Raw genomic sequence first — 26,233 nt, forward strand, 5'->3', positions numbered from 1 at the left:
GGGAGAGGGCCAGGTAGGGAGGGATGTGGGAAGGAAAGAGGCATGTATGGGGTGCAGGGTCTCAGGGGAGGGGGGGAAGGAGGAAAATCCACTCTGGGAGAAGGAGGGTAGAGGAAAAAGGGGGCCCTGTGGAGGGGGGGGGGGGGAACAAGGCTAGGTTATAGTTGGAAGGAAGGGTAGATGTCACGGCAAAGTTTGTCATCTGGGAGGGGGAGGCGTTGGAAATTGCTCTGATGAAGAAGATGGAGGGTGTGGAGGTGGAGGGAGGGAGGGATACAGCGATAGAGGCGCGGCAACGGGTAGGGGGTGGAGAGGAAGGAGGAAACCAGAGGGTGGCGGGGGGGGGGGGGGGATCAAGCCTGCGGACAATGTAAAGGATGCGGAGATGTTGGAGGAACAGGAGGAGATGGGGGAAGGGGATCAGTTCATACAGGAGCCATGTGGGGGAAGGAATGAGGATACGGAAGGCAAGGCGGAGGGCACAGCGTTCAAGGATTTGGAGGGCCTTGTAAAAGCGGGTGGGGGCGGAGATCCATGCAACGCTGGCATAACAGAGGAGCGAAAACGCCCTCCGTTCCGCAATATATAGCGTAGTGGAACTATTCTGCGCATGCGTCGAAAACTTGACAGTTGAACCACACTGCCCGCCGGCAGCGCCCTCGCTGGTGGAATAGTGGAACTATGTCGCCCTCTGTGTTGCTGTTTGCCACGGCCGTCGGCGCACTCTGCCGTCTTCGATTTGAGCAAGTCGTGGAGATGAAGAGATTCCATGCACTGTCCAGCTGGTAGCCGCTGCCACGGTTTAACAGATTTTCCGCCAGTAGCATTTCTACGGATTCTTTAATAATAAACTCCCAGAAAGACAAAATCATTGTTTTCTCATACTCCATTCAATGTCCAGTAGAAATACAATGTTCAGCAATAGCGGACTTGCTTGGCTGCAAAAGGCGGGTGTAACGTCGATGTTCAGTGCAGCGTGTGGTTTGACCCCAAGCAAGTCCGCTATTGCTGAACATTGTATTTCTACTGGACATTGAATGGAGTATGAGAAAACAATGATTTTGTCCACAGCAACGTCTTTCTGGGACTCCATTATTAAAGAATCCGTAGAAATACGACTGGCAGAAAATCTGTTAAACCGTGACAGCGGCTACCAGCTGGACAGTGCATGGAATCCCTTCATCTCCACGATTTGCTCAAATCGAAGACGACAGAGTGCGTCGACGGCCGTGGCCAACAGCAACGCAGAGGGCGACATAGTTCCGGCGGGCAGTGTGGTTCATCTATCAAGTTTTCGACGCATGCGCAGAATAGTTCCACTACGCTATATATTGCGGAACGGAGGGCGTTTTCGCCAGTCTGCGACGTCTCACCTGAAGATGACTGGCAGCTGCCCGGTTGAAATATCGTGCGTAATATTCAACGAAGACCGGCTACAAGCGCGAAATTTGTTTGAACAATCAATTCGCCGGGAAAATTTTAAAATTCACAACAGAAAACGCTGTCTCTGCGTTGCCACATGAAACCTTTTTACTAAATTTAGTTTAGTTTCCCAATAAAATACACTGCGGGAGGGTAGTCCTGTTAATAGAAAAAGCTAATAATGGAGTTACTCTTTTTTTTTTCAGGATGTGACCGCGTGTTGCGTCTAATGGATATGTAAAACAGACATTCAGTTCTTTTCCTAAGATCTTACCCAGCAGTTAGAAAGAAACGCAGTATGAATAGTATTATATTGAAGCTAGGACCACTCAGTTCCAAGTGCATTTAGTGGTTTAAAGTATGTACTACGGTCCAGGCTATCCAGGCAATGAAACAGTCAAGTCAATAAAGCAGAAGTATGAATTTTGCCTACTTCCTTGCTGCTGTTTCAGTCGCTTCTTCAAATAAATATTACTCCAAGTAAACAATGCTGGACTACACCCTTATATATTATGTTTTTAAGAGAGAAAAAACCCAGTAGATAAAGCTAAAAAATTTGGTCGTTGGGGATCTTTAGAAAAGCACTTTTCATAATCAACAAACTTAAATACTACAATACTTACATGCTAAAGCATACACTTTTCATAATGGAGATTTCACTTTAAGAAAACCCTTTTTTTACTGGAATTTACTTTCAAAAGCTATTATTCTCTGAAATAACTCTGTATAGCCATTTAACAGCTTCTAGTATCTTGGCTTCACTCTGATTAAATTTTACGTAAGCAAAATTTCACTGCAACACTTTGCGTTAGTTAAGAAAAATTTCTCATTATTTACCAAAAACAATTTAAATGGTGCCTCTTTATGTTAAGTTCGCACTTCATAATTCTGTAAAATAGGATACTCGGTTTAATCAAACACCAGGAAGGAACTCTATACAGATGTATGATTAGAATGAAATAACAGGATGAACCAGTTTCTTTAAAGTTCAAGAATGGTTATTTATTAATAAAACACAGTTTAAATTTAATGTTTCACTCTGTAAAAAAGTAGAATACCAAAAAAATTTATCTGGTGACTATAGGCCTGGGTGTGGCGAACAGTTACAGCGGCTACACTACCCACAGTACGGTCGTAAGTATTTTGCTGTACGGGCTCAATTTCTCTTCTTGGTGTCGTTGAATTTTACATCCAGTAGCCCAACAACTCGCAGCTATGCTGTACGCCGTTTGCAGACTTCGCTCGCTTGCTCTAGGTATCACGCCAGTTCGCCCTTGCCATGTTTTCCACTCCACAGAGCCACTTTCGTTTAAAAAAAAAGCACACTGGTATTTACATAACCTATTTCTTACATTGTTCCTAAGCGTGACCATTTCTTACAACAGTCAAATTTACATCAACATGAACTGTTTATACACACAAATATTTATAAATGCAAAATGTCATCAGAAAATTATTTAACGTAATAAACAATTTACATAGTATTTTACGTACATTACCCACATACAATGCAAAGAACTTTAACCTCCAGTATAGTACACTTTACATGTACAGCAAAATAGTACCAATATGTGAAAATTTTAGAGCAAAAAATTATAAAAATTTAAATGAACCATAAACAAATAGTGCTACAACACATATTAGTGGAAATTAATATGGAATTTGTTTAGCATTCGCCTTCACAACGGACTGCACTCTGCTGGGGACACTTTCAGCAAGGTGTTCGGAAGTCAACAGAGCAAGGGCATTCCAATCCTTCTCCTAGAGCCGAAACCAGAGAAGGTACTGGAGCTGGACGCTGGGTATGGAGCGAAGCCGACCTCCCAACCCACCCCTTAGGTGTTTCACTGGGTTCAGATTGGCACTCTGAGCTGACCAGTCGATTTCAGGAACGTTATTGTCCACGAACGCTGCTTTATGAAGGAGTGCTGATACAAGGAACTATCGTCTATGATCTGTTCCCCTAGCGCATATTTAGCCCGTTCTTAGACGGAAAACATCCCCAAACTGTAATGTAACCCCGCTTCCTCCATACTTCACTGTTGGCACTACACATGATGGCACGTACGATCTCCAAGAATTCGGCAAACCCAAATCGCTTCATCCACACTGTCCAGCGTGATTCATCACTCCAAATCACTCAGTTCCAGACCTCCTTTCATTGAATACAGAAATTTGTGGCTTAGGAGGAGATGCTCAACTGTTGTACCCCATTCTCGTGCTAAGTGGACAACTTCGGGACTCCTCTGATTCCACGAGATTTCTTACAACCACTCTGCGCAGTGCTCGACACGCCCTCTCCGTCAGCCTACAAGGTCTGCGTAGCCTTGGTTTACCTGCGGTTGTTCCTCCATGGTTCCGCTTGACAATCACATCACCAGCAGCCGACTGGGCGGGCTTCAGAATGGTTGAAATTTCCCTGATTGATTTGCTACTCAGCTGACATCCAGTGACTATTAGTCCAATTTCGAGGTCACTGAACTCCCCTGACCGACCCATTCTGCTGTTACTCCTTAAAAGCGGTGGCTTTTTTTTTTTTTACATTACTATTCCTTGCTGTAGGGGCTGTGATTTTTGATATTTTTTGTCTAAACCAGCAAGGCAAAACAGAGGCCACTACTTCCACCACATCAAGTGGGTTTAGCGCTCACGTACTCACTGAGTCGTGAACACTTCCCAGTTTGTCAATGGGGAATTGTTGAACATGATTACTATTGTTATCGGTGCCATGCGTGTAATGATCGTGCCAGGCGCTCGATATTGGATCTTTATACTAGCGTTAGTGGCGCGAGACTTGCACGACCTTATAGCAACCGTTTTAGTTCTGCATTATTCTGTTACACTAGGGGTGAGTTCACATAGGGAAAGAGAGAGCATGTAAGATTTACGGACTCATTTATTAAACAGTTGAGAATCGAACAATAACACAACCAAATGGAGGGGGGGGGGGGAAGAAAGATTCGAGTTCAGCAGCCTGCCCCAATGTAAGTTGATAACAAGCCACGATAGCAGGAGGAAAGGGAATTTAATAACGATCGCCGTGTTATCAAATAGAATCCCATTTAGTAAAGGAAGGGGTTGCAGGAGTGCAACGACCACCACCAGGAATTAGCCAGACTAAGAAAATGCTACTGTGCGTGAATCGCTCGGTAGCCTCCCGTAATAAATCAATAAAACCTGCAAGACGCGAAACCATTCACAACGACCTATCAGGTTCCCTCCGGGCCGCAGGGCGCCAATCTACAGTGCACGTCGGCGCTCATGCTTACCGAACTACATCTCCTGGAAGCGGCACCTCCGGCCTCCGGTACGGTCACACTAGAAGTGCTTCTACTGCCCCTTTGTCCACTGTCGACAGTCCACTCGCGGAGGGCGGTTGGCGCCTACCCGCGGAAAACGGGCGCGCACCTGAACTGGCCAATCAGAGGGCCGGAATTTCACAGGGAGGCGACGTCGCGACGTTGAAATTGAGCAGAAGGTTGGTAAGGCAGGTTTGGAACAGAGAACAGGAGAAACTTCGGCTACTACTGAATGCTCAACCGACACCACGTGCTACCCTGGCGATCGGAAAAAAAGTGGCTGCTAGGAAGCCTGCTGCCCTCGCCCATAAATAAAAAAAATTTCTACCGCCAAGCTCATCTAGCAGATCAGTGTGAGACAAGCTGTAAAAATCGTCAAATAAATCAGGCAACCCATAGAAATTATTAATATTACCTGAAATAATACTTTACCGAGTACCAGTATGCTGGGATTGTTGTTGTTGTTGTGGTCTTCAGTCCTGAGACTGGTTTGATGCAGCTCTCCTTGCTACTCCATCCTGTGCAAGCTTCTTCGAGTACCAGTATGCTGGGATTGTTGTTGTTGTTGTGGTCTTCAGTCCTGAGACTGGTTTGATGCAGCTCTCCTTGCTACTCCATCCTGTGCAAGCTTCTTCATCTCCCAGTACGTACTGCAGCCTACATCCTTCTGAATCTGTTTAGTGTATTCATCTCTTGGTCTCCCTCTACGATTTTTATCCTCTACGCTGCCCTCCAATACTAAATTGGTGATCCCTTGATGCCTCAGAACATGTCCTACCAACCGATCCCTTCTTCTAGTCAAGTTGTGCCACAAACTCCTCTTCTCCCCAATTCTATTCAGTACCTCCTCATTAGTTATGTGATCTACCTATATAATCTTCAGCATTCTTCTGTAGCACCACATTTCGAAAGCTTCTATTTTCTTCTTGTCCAAACTATTTATCGTCCATGTTTCACTTTCCATTCCGTACAAATACTTTCAGAAACGACTTCCTGACACTTAAATCTATACTTGATGTGAACAAATTTCTCTTCTTCAGAAACGCTTTCCTTGTCATTGCCAGTCTACATTTTATATCCTCTCTACTTCGACCATCATCAGTTATTTTGCTCCTCAAATAGCAAAACTCCTTTACTACTTTGTGTGTCTCATTTCCTAATCTGATTCCCTCAGCATCACCCGACTTAATTCGACTACATTCCATGATCCTCGTTTTGCTTTTGTTGATGTTCATCTTATATCCTCCTTTCAAGACACTGTCCATTCCGTTCAATTGCTCTTCCAAGTCCTTTGCTGCCGCTGACTGAACTACAATGTCATCGGCGAACCTCAAAGTTTTTATTTCTTCTCCATTGATTTCAATACCTACTCCGAATTTTCGTTTTGTTTCTTTTACTGCTTGCTCAATATACAGATTGAACAACATCGGGGAGAGGCCACAACCACTGCTTCCCTTTCATACCCCTTTACTCTTATAACTGCCATCTGGTTTCTGTACAAATTGTAAATAGTCTATCGCTCCCTGTATCTTACCCCTGCCATCTTCAGAATTTGAAAGAGAGTATTCCAGTCAACATTGTCAAAAGCTTTCTCTAAGTCTACAAATGCTAGAAACGTAGGTTTTCTGAATATAGCTGGGATTAGAAATATGGAATACGAGCACTGAATGGTGAATGAAGTGCACGTCTTTCAGCCTTCTTTACCGACAACGCGACACGCGGCCGTTCCGCTTCCCGTGACATCTGCTGTTCAGTTCTGCATTGCACAGTGTGTGGAGTGACAGTGACTTGTAATGCAGGTGGTGGGCCGATTGACTGCCTGCTCTGTTTCGTCTCTGTTGCAGGAAGGGTGGGCATCACGCTGAACATTGGCTGGCACGAGCCCCTGACCAGCAGCCCCAACGACACAGCTGCGTCGGACCGTCAGCTGCAGTTTGAGGTGAGCACTACCCGCACACTCCAGACTGACACTCGGCGCGGTGGCCGCTGGGAACCGCCCTGAATGAATCTCCCGTTTACAGTCACCCCTCTGAGCCACCGTGCCCAGTGTCAACTTGGTTTGCGCGGACAGTAACAGCCAGCACCTCCCCAGCCAGAGTGCCCTCATTTCATCTGTTCCTACATCCTCCACTAATCAGCGCACGGCAAAGGACTCATCGTGCCACTGCTAGCCACTCCATTCCTTGTTTCCCTCGCAAATGTAGTGAGCCAAGAATGACGGATCTGTGTATGTCTCCGTAAGAGCCTTAATCTCCCTTATTTTGTCTCTACGGAAGATTAAAGATAGAGTTGGTAGAATCTTACGGCACTCTGTCCCAAGTGATGGCTCTCTAAACTTTTTCAACTGTCTTTCCGGAAAAGGTCGTGCACATACCCTGAACAACTTTGGAATTAGACGCCCTGCCGACGACATCGCTATTACACTACTGGCCATTAAATTAGTTACACCACAAAGATGACGTGCTACAGACTCGAATTTTAACCGACCGGAAGAAGATCCTATGATATGCAAATGATTAGCTTTTCAGAGCATTCACACAAGGTTGGCGCCGGTGGCAACACCTACAACGTGCTGACATGAGGAACGTTTCCAACCGATTTCTCATACACAAACAGCAGTTGACCGGCGTTGCCTGGTGAAACGTTGTTGTGATGCCTCGAGTAAGGAGGAGAAATGCGTACCATCACGTTTCCAACTTCGATAAAGTTCGGATTCTAGCCTATCGCGATTGCGGTTTATCGTATCGCGACATTGCTTCTCGCGTTGGTCCAGATCCAGTGGCTGTTAGCAGAACATGGTATCGGTGGGTTTAGGAGGGTAATACGGAACGCCGTGCTGAATCCCAACGGCCTTGTATCACTAGCAGTCGACATGATAGGCATCTTATCCGGATCGTGCAGCCACCTCTCGATCCCTGAGTCAACAGATGGGGACGTTTGCAAGACGAAAGTCGGCCGAAGTGGCCGTGCGGTTCTAGGCCCTAAAGTCTAAAACCGCGAAACCGCTACGGTCGCAGGTTCGAATCTTGCCTCGGGCATGGATGTGTGTGATGTCCTTAGGTTAGTTAGGTTTAAATAGTTCTAAGTTCCAGGGGACTAATGACCTCAGCAGTTGAGTCCCAAAGTGCTCAGAGCCATTTTTTTGCAAGACAACAACCATCTGCACGAACAGTTCGACGATGTTTGCAGCAGCATGGACTATCAGCTCGGAGACCATGGCTGATGTTACCCTTCACGCTGCATCACAGTCAGCAGCGCCTGCGATGGTGTACTCAACGACGAACCTGGGTGCACGAATGGTAAAAGTCATTTTTTCGGATGAATCCAGGTTCTGTTTTACAGCATCATGATGGTCGCATCCGTGTTTGGCGCCATCGAGGTGAACGCACATTGGAAGCCTGTATTCGTCATTGCCATACTGGCGTATCACCCGGCGTGATGTTATCTGGTACCACTGGTTACACGGCTCGGTCACTTCTTGTTTGCATTGGCGGCACTTTGAACAGTGGACGTTACATTTCAGATGTGTTAAATCCGTGGCTCTACCCTTCATTCGATCCCTGCGAAACCCCACATTTTAGCACGATATTGCACGACCGCATGTTGCAGGTCCTGTACGGGCCTTTCTGGATACAGAAAATGTTCGACTGCTACCCTGGCCAGCACATTCTCCAGATCTCTCACCAACTGAAAACGACTGGTGAATGGTGGCCGAGCAACTGGCTCGTCACAATATGCCAGTCACTACTCTTGATGAACTGTGGTATCGTGTTGAAGCTGCATGGGCAGCTGTTCCTGTACACGCTTTCCAAGCTCTGTTTGACTCAATACCCAGGCGTATCAAGGCCGTTGTTACGGCCAGTGGTTGTTGTTCTGGGTACTGATTTCTCAGGATCTACGCGCCCAAACAGCGTGAAAATGTAATCACATGTCAGTTCTAGTATAATATATTTGTCCAATGAATACCCGTTTATCATGTGCATTTCTGCTTGTGTATCAATTGTAATGGATACACAGTGCTATCTCAGATAAGAGAAGGAATCATCCATCTGCATCTACAGATACAAGTAATCGCAGTACAGTGCACGACGGACGGTACTCCATTCCAATGACAGCGTCTTTCTGTCCTATTCCATCTACGAACTGTGTGAGGGGTAACAAATAGTTTTCCAAAGTAACCCTTAACAGCTGTCTACAAAGACTGCTAGTTAGATCCTCACTAAAAAGTAAACTAAAGGTGTTATTACAACTTACGGTCAGAAACTCTTTATCTGTGTAACATGGCAACGACATTGCCATGTGCACTAATTGCAGTACACAGCTGAAATTCAGCCGGCCGGTGTGGCCGAGCTGTTCTAGGCGCTTCAGTTTGGAATCGCGTGACCGCTACGCTCGCAGATTCGAAACCTGCCTCGGGCAAGGATGTGTATGATGTCCTTAGGTTAGTTAGCTTTAAGTAGTTCTAAGTTATAGGGGACTGATGACCACAGATGTTAATTCTCATAGTGCTCAGAGCCATTTTGAACCACTGCACTTCACTTCAATGGACTGTAAACATTCAGTCAGCTAGTTGCTGTTGTTGACAGACAATTATGGAATTCAGAACTGAGGAACTGATTGATATGGGTTTGATTTACGGTCAGAAACATAAAATTCTACTGCTGCTCGTAAGTATACTTCACATTTTCCTGGCAGACAATATTCCACTACAAGAGCATTTCTGCCAATAACTTGTCGTTTGAGAGAGAAAGGTCGCTACCCACCTGTCATGGTCAATATTGGTAGACCGCTACATTGCAGTGGAGGAGGCAGTCCTGCATTCTGTGGAACGCCCATGGGATACTATGTAGTACTCGGAGGTTAACTACACGCAACCAACTGCCACAGAAGCCTCTGTGGAGAACAGAGCATGAACAATTACTGTATCCCTCCCATGTCCAACCTCTGCAGGAGAGGAACACAGTTTCTCATTTTCACCACCACAGAACATAATGTTATTGGCTGCTGAATCAAAAAGGTAGATCCTCAATTCCTCAGCAAAATACAGTCAATGCACGAAGCAACATTCTCCAGAGATGACAGTCGTAATCAACAGTTACCATGTTTGGGCCGACGAAAAGACAGACACAATCTTGTAGCTCCATTCCCAGCATCCGTCCTCCAACAATATTTCGGAAGGAATACAATTTGATGTGCCTGGACGACTCGATATATCAACTTCTTTCAGGTGCTTCAGTTCGTTCTTCCTTATCTACCGGAATATATTACGCTGGCAACACGACAGAACATGTGGTTGCTTCATGACGAAGACCCCACACGCCATAAGCTTACTGTGGCTCGCTATTTGAAAGAACACTAACACGGGAATGGAAGTAACAGACTTGTTGTACGACAGATATGCTGAGATATCACACGCTTCCCATCGAAAACGCTGCAGGAGTCTCTTCGTTGCAGCTGCAGAGACTTCCTTCTACATTGCCGCAGTTTCCCGTCCCGCATGACAGTTACGTTATGTGGGCTGCGTGAACCAAGGCGGAACGCATAATAACACGTACATCACACTTGGCGGGAGACTGTATTGTTCTTTTTTTTTATGTCATCAGTTTACTGACGCCACGAATTCCTTTTCTGTGCTAACCTCTTCATATCAGAGCAGCACTTGCAACCTACGTCCTCAATTATTTGCTTGACGTATTCCAATCTCTGTCTTCCTCTACAGTTTTTGCCCTCTACAGCTCCCTCTAGTACCATGGAAGTCATTCCCTCATGTCTTAGCAGATGTCCTATCATCCTGTCCCTTCTCCTTATCAGTGTTTTCCACATATTCCTTTCCTCTCCGATTCTGCGTAGAACCACCTCATTCCTTACCTTATCAGTCCACCTAATTTTCAACATTCGCCTATAGCACCACATCTCAAATGCTTCGATTCTCTTCTGTTCCGGTTTTCCCACAGTCCATGTTTCACTACCATACAATGCTGTACTCCAGACGTACATCCTCAGAAATTTCCTCCTCAAATTAAGACCGGTATTTGATATTAATAGACTTCTCTTGGCCAAAAATGCCTTTTTTGCCATAGCGAGTCTGCTTTTGATGTCCTCCTTGCTCCGTCCGTCATTGATTATTTTACTGCCTAGGTAGCAGAATTCCTTAACTTCATTGACTTCGTGGCCATCAATCCTGATGTTAAGTTTCTCGCTGTTCTCATTTCTACAACTTCTCATTACCTTCGTCTTTCTCCGATTTACTCTCAAACCATACTTCGTACTCATTAGACTGTTCATTCCGTTCAGCAGATCATTTAATTCTTCTTCACTTTCACTCAGGATAGCAATGTCATCAGCGAATCGTATCACTGATATCCTTTCACCTTGTATTTTAATTCCACTCCTGAACCTTTCTTTTATTTCCATCATTGCTCCTCGATGTACAGATTGAAGAGTAGGGGCGAAAGGATACAGCCTTGTCTTACACCCTTCTTAATAGGAGCACTTCGTTCTTGATCGTCCACTCTTATTATTCCCTCTTGGTTGTTGTACATATTGTATATGACCCGTCTCTCCCTATAGCTTACCCCTACTTTTTTCAGAATCTCGAACAGCTTGCACCATTTTATATTGTCTAACGCTTTTTCCAGGTCGACAAATCCTATGAACGTGTCTTGATTTTTCTTTAGCCTTGCTTCCATTATTAGCCGTAACGTCAGAATTGCCTCTCTCGTGCCTTTACTTTTCCTAAAACCAAACTGATCGTCACCTAGCGCATTCTCAATTTTCTTTTCCATTCTTCTGTATATTACTCTTGTAAGCAGCTTTTATGCATGAGCTGTTAAGCTGATTGTGCGATAATTCTCGCACTTGTCAGCTCTTGCCGTCTTCGGAATTGTGTGGATGATGCTTTTCCGAAAGTCAGATGGTATGTCGGAAGACTCATATATTCTACACACCAACGTGAATAGTCGTTTTGTTGCCACTTCCCCTAATGATTTTAGAAATTCTGATGGAATGTTATCTATTCCTTCTGCCTTATTTGACCGTTAGTCCTCCAAAGCTCTTTTAAATTCCGATTCTAATACTGGATCCCCAATCTCTTCTAAATCGACTCCTGTTTCTTCTTCTATCACATCAGACAAATCTTCACCCTCATAGAGGCTTTCAGTGTATTCTTTCCACCTATCTGCTCTCTCCTCTGCATTTAACAGTGGAATTCTCGTTGCACTCTTAATGTTACCACCGTTGCTTTTAACGTCACCAAAGGTTCTTTTGACTTTCCTGTATGCTGAGTCTGTCCTTCCGACAATCATATCTTTTTCGATGTCTTCACATTTTTCTTGTAGCCATTTCGTCTTAGCTTCCCTGCACTTCCTATTTATTTCATTGCTCAGCGACTTGTATTTCTGTATTCCTGATTTTCCCGGAACATGTTTGTACTTCCTCCTTTCATCAATCAACTGAAGTATTTCTTCTGTTACCCATGGTTTCTTCGCAGCTACCTTCTTTGTACCTATGTTTTCCTTCCCAACTTCTGTGATGGTCCTTTTTAGAGATGTCCATTCCTCTTCAACTGTGCTGCCTACTGCGCTATTCCTTATTGCTGTATCTAAAGCGTTAGAGAACTTCAAGCGTATCTCGTCATTCCTTAGAACTTCCGTATCCCAGAACTTCAGCGTACTCTTCATCACTACTATATTGTGATCTGAGTCTATATCTGCTCCTGGGTACGCCTTACAATCCAGTATCTGATTTCGGAATCTCTGTCTGACCATGATGTAATCTAATTGCAATCTTCCCGTATCTCCCGGCCTTTTCCAAGTATACCTCCTCCTCTTGTGATTCTTGAACAAGGTATTCTCTATTACTAGCTGAAACTTGTTACAGAACTCAATTTGTCTTTCTCCTCTTTCATTCCTAGTCCCAAGCCCATATTCTCCTGTAACCTTTTCTTCTGCTCCTTCCCCTACAACTGCATTCCAATCGCCCATGACTATTATATGTTCGTCCCCCTTTACGTACTGCATTACTCTTTCAACATCCTCATACACTTTCTCTATCTGTTCATCTTCAGCTTACGACGTCGGCATGTATACCTGAACTATCGTTGTCGGTGTTGGTCTGCTGTCGATTCTGATTAGAACAAGCCGGTCACTGAACTGTTCACAGTAACACACCCTCTGCCCTACCTTCCTATTCATAACGAATCCTACACCTATTATACCATTTTCTGCTGCTGTTGATATTACCCGATACTCATCTGACCAGAAATCCTTGTTTTCCTTCCACTTCACTTCACTGACCCCTACTATATCTAGATTGAGCCTTTGCATTTCCCTTTTCAGATTTTCTTGTTTCCCTACCACGTCCAAGCTTCTGACATTCCACGCCCCGACTCTTAGAACATTATCCTTTCGTCGGTTATTCAATCTTTTTCTCATGGTAACCTCCCCTTTGGCAGTCCCCTCCCGGAGATCCGAATGGGGGACTATTCCGGAATCTTTTGCCAATGGAGAGATCATCATGACACTTCTTCAACTACAGGCCACATGTCCTGTGGATACACGTTACGTGTTCTATGGATCTTTATTTGCTCACTTTTCTCTCAGGATTGAAAATTACGACATGACGCAATTCACTGCATACTAGAGACACTGCCGAACACATCAGCGCAAAGCTTCATCGGATTTTTTTTTTTTTTTACTTTGGTTGTAATTTCGCGGCCAATCTGAAGTCGCAAAAAAATATATATCTCGTGTCTGTAGCGTTACCTTCCATGTATGGTCCAAGTTTGATATGTTACTTGGCAGTGAAACATCATGCGAAAGCTACTTTCGTCCTAAGTTTTGGACACCGGCTTATGAACATTATCTATATCACACACTGAGGTGACAAAATTCATGGGATATCGATATGCACATATACAGATGACGGTAGTATCGTGTTTGCAAGGTATAAAAGAGCAGTTCATTGGTGGAGCTGTCATTTGTACTCAGGTGATTCATGTGAAAAAGTGTCCGACGTGAATATGGTCGGCCAGCCGGGGTGGCCGAGCGGTTCTAGGGTCTTCAGTGTGGAACCACGCGACCGCTACGGTCGCAGGTTCGAATCCTGCCTCAGGCATGGATGTGTGTGGTTGCCTTAGGTTAGTTAGGTTTAAGTAGTTCAAAGTTCAAGGGTACTGATGACCTCAGAAGTTGTCCCATAGTGCTCAAAGCCATTTGAACCATTTTGATTACGGCCGCACGATGGCAATTAACAGACTTTGAACGCAGAATGGTAGTTGAAGCTAGACCCACGGAACGTTCCATTGCGCAAAACGCTACGGAGTTCAATATTCCGAGATCGAGACGATTACCTCTCAACGCGGGTAACGCAATGGCCGACGGCCTTCACTTGACGAACGAGGGCAGCGGCCTTTGCGTAGAGTTGCCAGTCCTAACAGACAAGCAACACTACGTGAAATAACCGCAGAAATCAATGTGCGACGTGCCACGAAGGTATCCATTAGCTCAGTGCGGCAAATTTTGTCGTTAATGGGTTACGGCAGCAGACGACCGATGTGAGAGCCTTTGCTAACAGCGCAACATCACCTGCAGCGCCTCTCCTGGGCTCGTGACAATATCGGTTAAAACCTAGAGGTTTAGTCTGGTGAGTCCCAATGTCAGTTGGTAAGAGCTGATGACAGAGTTAGTCTGGCTCAGATTTCATGAAGCCTTGGACCCATGTTGTCACAAGGCACTGAGCAGGCTTGTGATGGTTCCATAATGGTGTCGGCCGTGTTTACATGGAATGTACTGGGCCCAGTGATCCAATTGAACTGATCACTGAGTGGAAATGGTTATGTTCGGCTAGCTGGAGACCATCTGTAGCCATTCATGTACTTCATGTTCCCAAATATCGATGGAATTCTTATGGATGACAATGTATCAATTCACTGGGTCACAGTTGTTTGCGATTGGATTCAGGAATATTCTGGACAATTTGAGTGAATGAACTGGCCACCCAGATTGCCCAACATCAATCGCACCGAACATATATGGGACTTAATCGAGAGTTGAGTTCGTGTGCAAAATCCTGTACCGGTAATACAGTACTGGCCATTAAAATTGCTACACCAAGAAGAAATGCAAATCATAAACGAGTATTCATTGGACAAATATATTATACTAGAACTGACATGTGATAACATTTTCACGCAATTTGGGTGCATAGATCCTGAGAAATCAGTATCCAGAACAACCACCTCTGCCCGTAATAACGGCCTTGATACGCCTGTGCATTGAGTCGAACAGAGCTTGCATGGCGTGTACAGGTACAGCTGCCCATGCAGCTTCAACATGATACCATAGCTCATCAAGAGTAGTGACTGGCGTATTGTGACGAGCCAGTTGCCCGGCCAACATTGACCAAACGTTTTCAATTGGAAAGAGATATGGAGAATGTGCTGGCCAGGGCAGCAGTGGAACATTAGCACCAATGGCACCCCATACCATCACACCGGGTGATACGCCAGTATGGCGATGACAAATACGCGCTTCCAATGTGCGTTCACCGCGATGTCGCCAAACACGGATGCTGTAAATGATGCTGTAAACAGAACCTGGATTCATCCGAAAATAAGACGTTTTGCCATTCGTGCACCCAGGTTCGTCGTTGAGTACACCATTCACCATCGCAGGCGCTCCTGTCTGTGATGCAGCGTCAAGGGTAAGCACAGCCATGGTCTCCGAGCTGATAGTCCATGCTGCTGCAAACGTCGTCGAACTGTTCGTGCAGATGGTTGTTGCCTCGCAAACGTCCCCATCTGTTGACTCAGGGATCGAGACGTGGCTGCACGATCCGTTACAGCCATGCGGATAAGATGGCTGTCATCTCGACTGCTAGTGATACGAGGCCGTTGGGATCCAACACGGCGTTCCGTATTACCCTCCTGAACCCACCTATTCCATATTCTGCTAACAGTCATTGGATCTCGACCAACGCGTGCAGCGATGTCGCGATACGATAAACCGCAATCGCGATAGGCTACAATCCGACCTTTATCAATGTGGGAAACGTGATGGTACGCATTTCTCCTCCTCATACGAGGCATCACAACACGTTTCACCAGGCAACGCCGGTCAACTGCTGTTTGTGTATGAGAAATCGGTTGGAAACATTCCTTATGTCAGCACGTTGTAGGTGTCGTCACCGGCGCCAACTTTGTGTGAATGGTCTGAAAAGCTACTCATATGCATGTCACAACATCTTCTTCCTGTCGGTTAAATGTCATGTCCGTAGCACGTCATCTTGGTTGTGTAGCAATTTTATCGGCCAGTAGTGTACTTACCCCGTTATGGACGACTATAGAGGCAGCATGACTCAGTATTTCTATAGGGGCCTACCAACGACTTGATGAGTCCGCGCCACATACAGTTGCTGCACCACGCCGGCCAAGGAGGTCCGACACGATGTTAGGAGGTATCGCCTGACTTTTGTCACCTCAGTGGACAACGTTTTGCTGAGGACTCAGGACATATGTGAGGAGAGCGTGGTGTTTCCAGGGCGGCCTGTGGGCACACCCGATCTTCACGGAGGAGGGCGACTTCCCAGAGGTGGTCAAGCAGCGGGTGGCGGACAACAGCCGGCAGGAGGGCCGCACCAGGTCGCGCCTGCCCACCCTCTCGACAGAGGAGGTAGACCTCATCAGGGGTGAGTACAGCTGACTCTAGCTGCACGCCACTGTAAACCGAGTGTCAAGCAAAGCAGTGCCCAGCAAATATTGTAGTGGAATAATATAACTGGGCTCAAGGGAAAGTAGCAACTCAGTTAAACCTCGAAACTTCCTGACAGATTAAAACTGTGTGCCCGATCGAGACTCGAACTCGGGACTTTGGCCTTTCGCGGGGAACTGCTCTAGCATCTGAGCTACCGAAGCACGACTCACGCCCGCACCTCACAGCTTTACTTCTGCCAGTACCTCGTCTCCCACCTTCCAAACTTTACAGAAGCTCTCCTGCAAAACTTGCAGAACTAGCACTCGTGACAGAAAGGATACTGAGGAGACATGACTTAGCCAACAATTCAAATTAAAAAGTTCTCATTCAACGAAACTCTATAATCAATTATTAAATAATAAACACCTAAAATAAAAATTATAGTTCTAGAAAAGAATAAAGAAAAAATCTCAAAGAACAAATAGAAAATAAATTCACGGCCTAAGATGAAAAACTTCATATCATTTATTCCACAAAACAATATTTTAAATTAAAATACTTAAGCAATTTAAACAAAGAAACACTCACCCTTTAAACAAAGAATATTTAAAGGCAGTCAATGCAAAAGTAAAAGATCATATTCACGAAAATAACCAAGAGAACAAGTATAAAGCCCAGAATAATAATACCCATGCTGAGAATAAGAATATATATATATAAAGTATAAACAGCTCTAAAAATAGATTTAAAAAATTAAAGTAAACAATCTGAAAGAAGATCAAGACATAATTCTATTTAATAGTCTAAGTTCACCTACCAAATTTAATGATGTAGGGGCAGCTATATTAGAGCTAAACGGAGATACCAAAAAAATTCCGTTTCACCCATACTTTACTTTCAAGGATTCTATTACATTTGTATTAATAACATGATTATTAATTATACTATGTTTAATTAATCCTTACCTTCTAGGAAATCCAATTAATTTTGTACCCGCTAATCCATTAGTAACACCAGTTCAGATTCAACCAGAATGATAATTCTTATTTGCATATGCAATTCTACAGTCAATTCCTAAAACGTTAGGAGGTGTTATTGCACCCTTCTTATCAATTATAATCTTAATAATTTTACCATTTTATAATAAAACACCATTCCAAGGTATCCAATTCTATTCTATTAATCAGATTATATTCTGAATCATAGTAGTTGTTGTATGTTTATTAACATGAATTGGTAAACGGCCAGTTGAAGAGCCTTACATAAATGGGCAAATCTTAATCTTCTGCCATGCCAAGCAAATATTGCAATGGAATTATATAACTGGGCTCAAGGAAAAGTAGCAATTCAGTTAAACCATAATCTTCTGCTGTGCCCAGCAAATATTGCAATGGAAGTATATAACTTGGCTCAAGGGAAAGTAGCACTTCAGTTAAACCTTAACCTTCTGCCGTGTCATGCAAATATTGCAATGGAAGTATATAACTGGGCTCAAGGAAAAGTAGCTATTCAGTTAAACCTTAATCTTCTTTTGTGTCCAGAAATTATTGCGATGGAAGTATATAACTGGGCTCAAGAAAAAGTAGCAATTCAGTTAAACCTTAATTTCTGCCGTACCCAGCATATATTGCAATGGAAGTATGTTGCTGGGCTCAAGGAAAAGTAGCTATTCCGTTAAACCTTATCTTCTGCTGTACCCAGCAAATATTGCAATGAAAGTATGTAACTGGGCTCAAGGAAAAGTAGCTATTCAGTTAAACCTTAATCTTCTTCTGTGTCCAGAAATTATTGCGATGCAAGTATATAACTGGGCTCAAGAAAAAGTAGCAATTCAGTTAAACCTTAATTTCTGCCGTACCCAGCAAATATTGCAATGGAAGTATGTTACTGGGCTCAAGGAAAAGTAGCCACTCAGTTAACCTTAATCTTCTGCCATGTCCAGCAAATATTACAATGGAAGTATATAACTGGGCTCAATGAAAAGTAGCCACTCAGTTAAACCTTAATCTTCTGCCGTGTCCAGCAAATATTGCAGTGGAAGTATACAACTGGGCTCAAGGAAAAGTAGCAAACCTTACTTTCACTCGTACACAGCAAATATTGCAATGGAAGTATGTTACTGGGTTCAAGGAAAAGTAGCTATTCAGTTAAACCTTAATCTTCTGCCATGTCCAGCAAATATTACAATGATAGTATATAACTGGGCTCAAGGAAAAGTAGTAATTCAGTTAAACCTTAATCTTCTCCCGTGCCCAGCAAATATTGAAGTGGAAGTATATAACTGGGCTCAAGGAAAAGTAGCCACTCAGTTAAACCTTAATCTTCTCCCGTGCCCAACAAATATTGAAGTGGAAATATATAACTGGGCTCAAGGAAAAGTAGCCACTCAGTTAAACCTTAATCTTCTGCCGTGTCCAACAAATATTTCAGTGGAAGTATACAACTGGGCTCAAGGAAAAGTGGCAAACCTTAATTTCACTCGTACCCAGGAAATATTGCAATGGAAGTATATAACAGGGCTCAAGGAAAAGTAGCTATTCAGTTAAACCTTAATCTTCTGCGGTACCCAGCAAATATTTGCAATGGAAGTATATAACTGGGCTCAAGGAAAAGTAGCAATTCAGTTAAACTTTAATCTTATGCCATGCCCAGCAAAAATTGCAATAGAAGTATGTTACTGGCCTCAAGGAAAAGTAGCTATTCAGTTAGACGTTAATCTTCTGCCATGTCCAGAAAATATTGCAATGGAAGTATATAACTGGGCTCAAGGAAAAGTTGTCATTCAGTTAAACCATAATCTTCTGCCATGTCTAGAAAATATTACAATTGAAGTATATAACTGGGCTCAAGGAAAAGTAGCAACTCAGTTAATCCTTAATCATGTGCCATGTGCAGCAAATATTGCAGTGGAAGTATATAACTGGGCTCAAGGAAAAGTATCCACTCAGTTAAACCTTAATCTTCTGCCGTCCCCAGCAAATATTGCAGTGGAAGTATATAATTTGGCTCAAGGAAAAGTAGCAAATCCGTTAAACCTTAATCTTGTGCCGTGTCCAGCAAATATTGAAATGGAAGCATATAACTGGGCTCAAGGAAACGTTAACAAAACCTAAGTACGTTATCCGCGTCGATTTTTTTACAGAATGGCTTCCAGACTGCACAAGACGTGGACTGGTATCACATCCTTAGCCCTTTTACACTCAAATGAAACTATACAGTTCCAGAGATCCTCTCTCAGGAACCATACAGTTTCATTTGACAGAAACTCCTGTGCCAGGGTTTCAGGCAGGATCCATTGCTTCGTTCGGTACCGAGGCGCTTTTCCAGTACTATTGGAGAGCCTCTGCAATGCTGTTCGGTTTTAGGGGGAATACGAAGTGCGCTGAGGCGTGATTGTATATCTGGATTGAGAAGGGAGGCGTTCTAGGAGAGTCCGTGCAGGTGTGTAAAGCCGCTGTGCCATGGGGGCGCAGTGGTTAACGCCTCTGTTTAGAGAGCAAGAGACCTAGGTTGAAATTCCGACCTTGGTTCAAATTTTCATTTGCCTCTTCAGTCTGCATATAAATTTTATACTGTTGACTCGAAGATGAGGGAAACAGTATTGTAGAAACCTGTAGTGGATATTGCAGCTATGATGGACATAAGCTACCTCACAGTTAGATCGACATTTCGTTAGCAAACCTTCCGTTTTTCAATTTGTTGCGCCCTCCTCTGACTGAATATTAGTGTATACAATATTCAGTTTCTCAGAAAAAGCCCCCAGTTCTACATCCACATCCATACTCCGCAAACGACTGTGAAATACGTGGCAGAGGGTACGTCCCATTTTTCCAGATATTAAGCATTTTCCCATTCAGTTGACATATGGAGCTCGGGAATAAAAGCTATTAAAATTCCTCTGTGCGTCAAGTAATCAATCTAATTTTATCCCCACGATGCTGATGGAATCGATGTGTAGAGGGTAGTAGTATATTCCTGCAGTCATCATTCAAAGCCGGCTCCTGACGTTTTATAAGTGAGGCTTTCTCGCGGTAGTTTACCTCTCTTCTCAGCAGTCTGCCACTTTAGTTCTTTCAACATCTCTCTGAAACTCTTCCTCAGGTCAAACAAACTTGAAACTATTCCTGCTGACCTTCACTGTATACGCTCAATATCCCCTGTCAGTCCTATCTGGTATGGGTCCCACACACTTGAGTAATGTTCTAAGAGGTGTCGATCGTGTGTTTAGTTAGCGTTCTCCTTTATAGACTGATTGCATTTCCCCAAAATTCTACCAATGTACAGTGTGCCACCTACTTTACCCACGACCAAGCCTACATGATCATTCCAAATAATATCCCTACTCAGTATTACATGCAAGTATATGTCTGAATTGATCGATTCCAATTGTGATTCACCGATGTTATAGTCATAGGATACTATGATTCTCGTTTTGTTTTTTAAACTAAGATCTTTGCAACACTTTGAAATATTATCAAGAACTGACTGAATACTTATGCATTTTCTTTCAGGCTGTACGTTATTATAGACAACTGCACCAGGCAAAGGGCCTGAGGTGACAAAATCATTCACTACTCATGAATAACTCAGCACCGTCAGATCAATAGCAACTGGACGCCTATTGGTGTACGTTAATCTCTGATGTATATATGCATATTGAAGCGACGAATGAAAATTTGTACCAAGGTCGAGATTAGAACCCAGGTCTCCGGCTCATTAGACAGTTGCGCCGAGTACTCCGCCAACCTGGTACAGTGGCTTTGCACCATGGCACGGACCAGCCTAGCACACCTGTCTCCTCATTCTCAGTTCCCATTCACGCCTCAGTCCACTTGGTACTTCCCCTGTACTCGAACAGCATTACAGAACTGTATTTGAATAGCACCTCCAACTGTTTTGGAATAGAATCTCAGCATCGAACGAAGCCTGCAATGCTGTTAGAGTTAATGGTGAGTACCAAATCATTGGGGGAAGTGGCAACAAAACGACTATTCACGTTGGTGTGTAGAATATATGAGTCTTCCGACATACCATCTGACTTTCGGAAAAGCATCATCCACACAATTCCGAAGACGGCAAGAGCTGACAAGTGCGAGAATTATCGCACAATCAGCTTAACAGCTCATGCATCAAAGTTGCTTACAAGAGTAATATACAGAAGAATGGAAAAGAAAATTGAGAATGCGCTAGGTGACGATCAGTTTGGTTTTAGGAAAAGTAAAGGCACGAGAGAGGCAATTCTGACGTTACGGCTAATAATGGAAGCAAGGCTAAAGAAAAATCAAGACACGTTCATAGGATTTGTCGACCTGGAAAAAGCGTTAGACAATATAAAATGGTGCAAGCTGTTCGAGATTCTGAAAAAAGTAGGCGTAAGCTATAGGGAGAGACGGGTCATATACAATATGTACAACAACCAAGAAGGAATAATAAGAGTGGACGATCAAGAACGGAGTGCTCGTATTGAGAAGGGTGTAAGACAAGGCTGTAGCCTTTCGCCCCTACTCTTCAATCTGTACATCGAAGATGCAATGATGGAAATAAAAGAAAGGTTCAGGAGTGGAATTAAAATACAAGGTGAAAGGATATCAATGATACGATTCACTGATGACATTGCTATCCTGAATGAAAGTGAAGAAGAATTAAATGATCTGCTGAACGGAATGAACAGTCTAATGAGTACACAGTATGGTTTGAGAGTAAATCGGAGAAAGACGAAGGTAATGAGAAGTTGTAGAAATGAGAACAGCGAGAAACTTAACATCAGGATTGATGGTCACGAAGTCAATGAAGTTAAGGAATTCTGCTACCTAGGCAGTAAAATAACCAATGACGGACGGAGCAAGGAGGACATCAAAAGCAGACTCGCTATGGCTAAAAAGGCATTTCTGGATAGGAGAAGTCTACTAATATCAAATACCGGCCTTAATTTGAGGAAGAAATTTCTGAGGATGTACGTCTGGAGTACAGCATTGTATGGTAGTGAAACATGGACTGTGGGAAAACCGGAACAGAAGGGAATCGAAGCATTTGAGATGTGGTGCTATAGGCGAATGTTGAAAATTAGGTGGACTGATAAGGTAAGGAATGAGGTGGTTCTACGCAGAATCGGAGAGGAAAGGAATATGTCGAAAACACTGATAAGGAGAAGGGACAGGATGATAGGACATCTGCTAAGACATGAGGGAATGACTTCCATGGTACTAGAGGGAGCTGTAGAGGGCAAAAACTGTAGAGGAGGACAGAGATTGGAATACGTCAAGCAAATAATTGAGGACGTAGGTTGCAAGTGCTACTCTGAGATGAAGAGGTTAGCACAGGAAAGGAATTCCTGGCGGGCCGCATCAAACCAGTCAGTAGACTGATGACCAAAAAAAAAAACAAATCGGTGGGGGAATGAATGGGTAATCTGGGCTAGGATAGTCCGTGCAGCTGTGTAAAGCCACTGTGAAAGAGTGGCACATTCGTTAGCGCATCTGCCTAGTGAACAGGTGACCCGCCTTCGAATCCCAGCTTTGGTACGAAATTTTATTCGTCACTTCAGTCTGTATATATACATCACAAACGTTTGAATCTTGGATGCCTTTTTTCGCCTCTATGACGGCTACGGCACTGCTGGGAACACTTTCATTGAGGTGTTTGAAAGTCTGTGGAGCAATGACTGCCCACTCTTCCTAAAGACCCGAAGCCAGAGAATATATTGATGTTGGACGCTGAGGTCCGTCTCACGTCAAAGGTGTTCCATTGTGTTCACGTCGGGACTCTCCAAAGACCAGTGAGTTCCAGGGATGTTATTGCACACAAACCATTACCCCACAGATGCTGATTTATGAGATCGTGCGTTGTCATACTCACACAAACAGTCAGTGTCTCCCAACTGGTGCTCTACTGCACATGGTACACAATGAGGTAAATGTCTTCTTATCACTCCATATTTATCATTTACCTACGAGCAGTAAGCGACCAACACTCTAACCACGAAAAACACCTCCATATCGTAATACTGCCTCCCCTGTACTTCATTGTTGGCACTACACCTCATGGTAGGTAGCGTTCTCCAGCCATTCGCCAACCCCAAACCCATTCATAGGATTGCCACATAGTATTGCATGATTCATCGCTCCAAATCACTCGCTTACAATCATCCTTTGTCCAATGGCGTTTCTCTTTACACCACCTCAAGCGTCGCTTGGCATTGACAGAGAAATCTGTGGCTTATGAACAATAGCTCGACCACTGTACCTCATTCTTTCTAAATTCCTACACACAGCCATTGTCCCTTCTAGACTGCTCGTAGCACTTTAGGACTCACGAGTGATTCCTGCGGCGATTTTTTTTGACACCCACCCTCCGCAATGCTCGACGGTTCCTGGTCTTGGTTTATCTGTGGTTGTTCCGTCACGCTTCCACTTCACATTCACATCACCAACAACCGACATGAACCTCTTTCGAAGGCTTGAAATGTCCCTGACGGACATGTTATTCAGGTGATATCCAGTGACACTGAGGTCTGCTGACTGACCCTTTCGGCTGTTACTGCTTCTTCACTGAAGACAAAGTAATGCCCACTCCTTTTATACCGACAGATCCGCCTCTCATGAAACCTAGTAGTCAATTCCACTTTACACAGGCGTGCCCAGTTACTTTTGACCAGACAGTATAGTTTCTCAGTGACAGAAGAGAAGAAAACAACGCAAATGATACTATAGTATGCCAACAGCTTAGGTCAATTATAAATAAAGTCATTTAGACAGGTAAAGATTCAAAAATACATATCGATGTGGCAGAAACGAAAAGTACCGGGTGATCAAAAAGTCAGTATAAATTTGAAAACTGAATAAATCACGGAATAATGTAGATAGAGAGGTACAAATTGACACACATGCTTGGAATGGCATGGGGTTTTATTAGAACCAAAAAAATACAAAAGTTCAAAAAATGTCCGACAGATGGCGCTTCATCTGATCAGAATAGCAATAATTAGCATAACAAAGCAAAGATGATATTCTTTATAGGAAATGCACAATATGTCCACCACCATTCCTCAACAATAGCTGTAGTCGAGGAATAATGTTGTGAACAGCACTGTAAAGCATGTCCGGAGTTATGGTGAGTCATTGGCGTCGGATGTTGTCTTTCAGCATCCCTAGAGATGTCGGTCGATCACGATACACTTGCGACTTCAGGTAACCCCAAAGCCAATAATCGCATGGACTGAGGTCTGGGGACCTGGGAGGCCAGGCATGACGAAAGTGGCGGCTGAGCACACGATCATCACCAAACGACGCGTGCAAGAGATCTTTCACGCGTCTGGCATTACTTTTTTTTGTTCTAATAAAACCCCATGTCATTCCAAGCATGTGTGTGAATTTTTACCTCTCTATCTACGTTATTCCGTGGTTTATTAAGTTTTCATATTTATACTGACTTTTTGATCACCCGGTATATGACGACGTGATATGCGTTGTTAAGTGCATAAATAAAGGGGAGGCAGATTGAACGAGGGCAGGCTGAAAAGTAGTGCCTCTGAATTTTTTATGTGAAAACTGTTTTCTTCCTCTCTTTCTTCTTCTTCTTATTCTTTTTCACTCCATGTATTAGGCAAACTGCCTGTCAAGCTATTCCATCTCTTTTATGATCTTCATACATTTTCTCTTTCATTGCATTTGAATTTGATAGCCTTTACCGCGAATCTTTCGCCGCTCACACAGTCTTAAAACTTTTTAAATAAAGCAAACATCATAAACATTCTACATCTTTATTCTGCACGTCTACATATTTATTTCTCAACATAATCACCCGGGCGACGAATACATTTCTCCCAACTAGAGACCACTTTGTTGATACCGTCACTCCAAAATGTTTGACTTTGTTCACGAAGCCACAACGTCACCTCTGCTCGCACTGCTTCATCACTATCAATGTAAAGTTCTCAAAGCTACTCTTTAAATTTTGGAAGCAGATCAAAATTTGATGGCGCCAAGTCGGGACTGTATGCAGGATGATCGGTAACAGTGAACCCAAGGCGTCGCATTGTTGCAGATAACGCAGCACTCGTGTGTGGTCTGGCATTATCATGCTGAAACAGAGGGTGCTTCATGTATGGACGAACTCTTAGAATTTGTGCTTTCAGTTTCCTGACGGTCTCGCAGTAGTTTGCAGAGCTTGGGGTGGTGAACTTAGGCATGAATTCCAAATTCACCACACCTTAAAAATCTCAGAACACTGTGAGCATCACTTAGCCAGCTGATAGCACGATCTCGAACTTTTTTGGCGTCGGTAATCCGTTGCAGAGGAACTCCATTTCTTCTCTCTTGTTTTTGGGTGTCAAAATGGTGAACCCAGCTTTCATCGCCTGTCACAATGTTGTTGAGAAACCCATCACCCTCACGTTCAAAACGCAGGAGAAATTGTTGACAGATGTCCAGGCTCCTCCGTTTCACATCAGGAGTGAACACTGAGGCGCCCACCGTGCACACAGGACTGCAGTTCTGCAATGATGGCCTGTGCACGCTCTCGTGATACGCCGCTCTTACCTGGGAGCTGTCTGTGCTGTCCGGCGATTATGTCTGATGAGTTCATCACTCCGATTCCGAAAGTTCTCGACTGTTGCCGCACGCGGTTGTCCACTCCGAGTTGTGACACACGCTGAGCTTAGCATCACCGTCTCCTTCATTATGAGCGCCAGCAATCCAACGACGCACATTTCTGACGTTGATACAAGCAACACCGTACACAGCTTTCATTCTTCTATGAAATGATACGTGTTACAAACCGGACACAATCGGAAGGACCAGGCCTCTTTGTTTTTTTTTCTTTTAT

At 43.9% G+C, this 26,233-nt stretch overlaps 1 protein-coding gene across 2 annotated transcripts in view; it reads left to right on the forward strand.

The window, feature by feature from the left end:
• LOC126281734 (myrosinase 1-like) overlaps nt 1–26,233 on the forward strand; it is a 144,729-nt gene that overhangs the window by 71,488 nt on the left and 47,008 nt on the right. For both annotated transcript variants that reach the window (XM_049980915.1, XM_049980917.1), the window contains exons 6-7: nt 6,566–6,660; nt 16,259–16,406. In XM_049980915.1, coding sequence (XP_049836872.1) covers nt 6,566–6,660; nt 16,259–16,406 — 243 coding nt within the window. The remainder of the gene's footprint in view (nt 1–6,565; nt 6,661–16,258; nt 16,407–26,233) is intronic.

The sequence above is a fragment of the Schistocerca gregaria genome, chromosome 7 (assembly GCF_023897955.1).
Source record: "Schistocerca gregaria isolate iqSchGreg1 chromosome 7, iqSchGreg1.2, whole genome shotgun sequence".
NCBI classification, from domain to species: domain Eukaryota; kingdom Metazoa; phylum Arthropoda; class Insecta; order Orthoptera; family Acrididae; genus Schistocerca; species Schistocerca gregaria.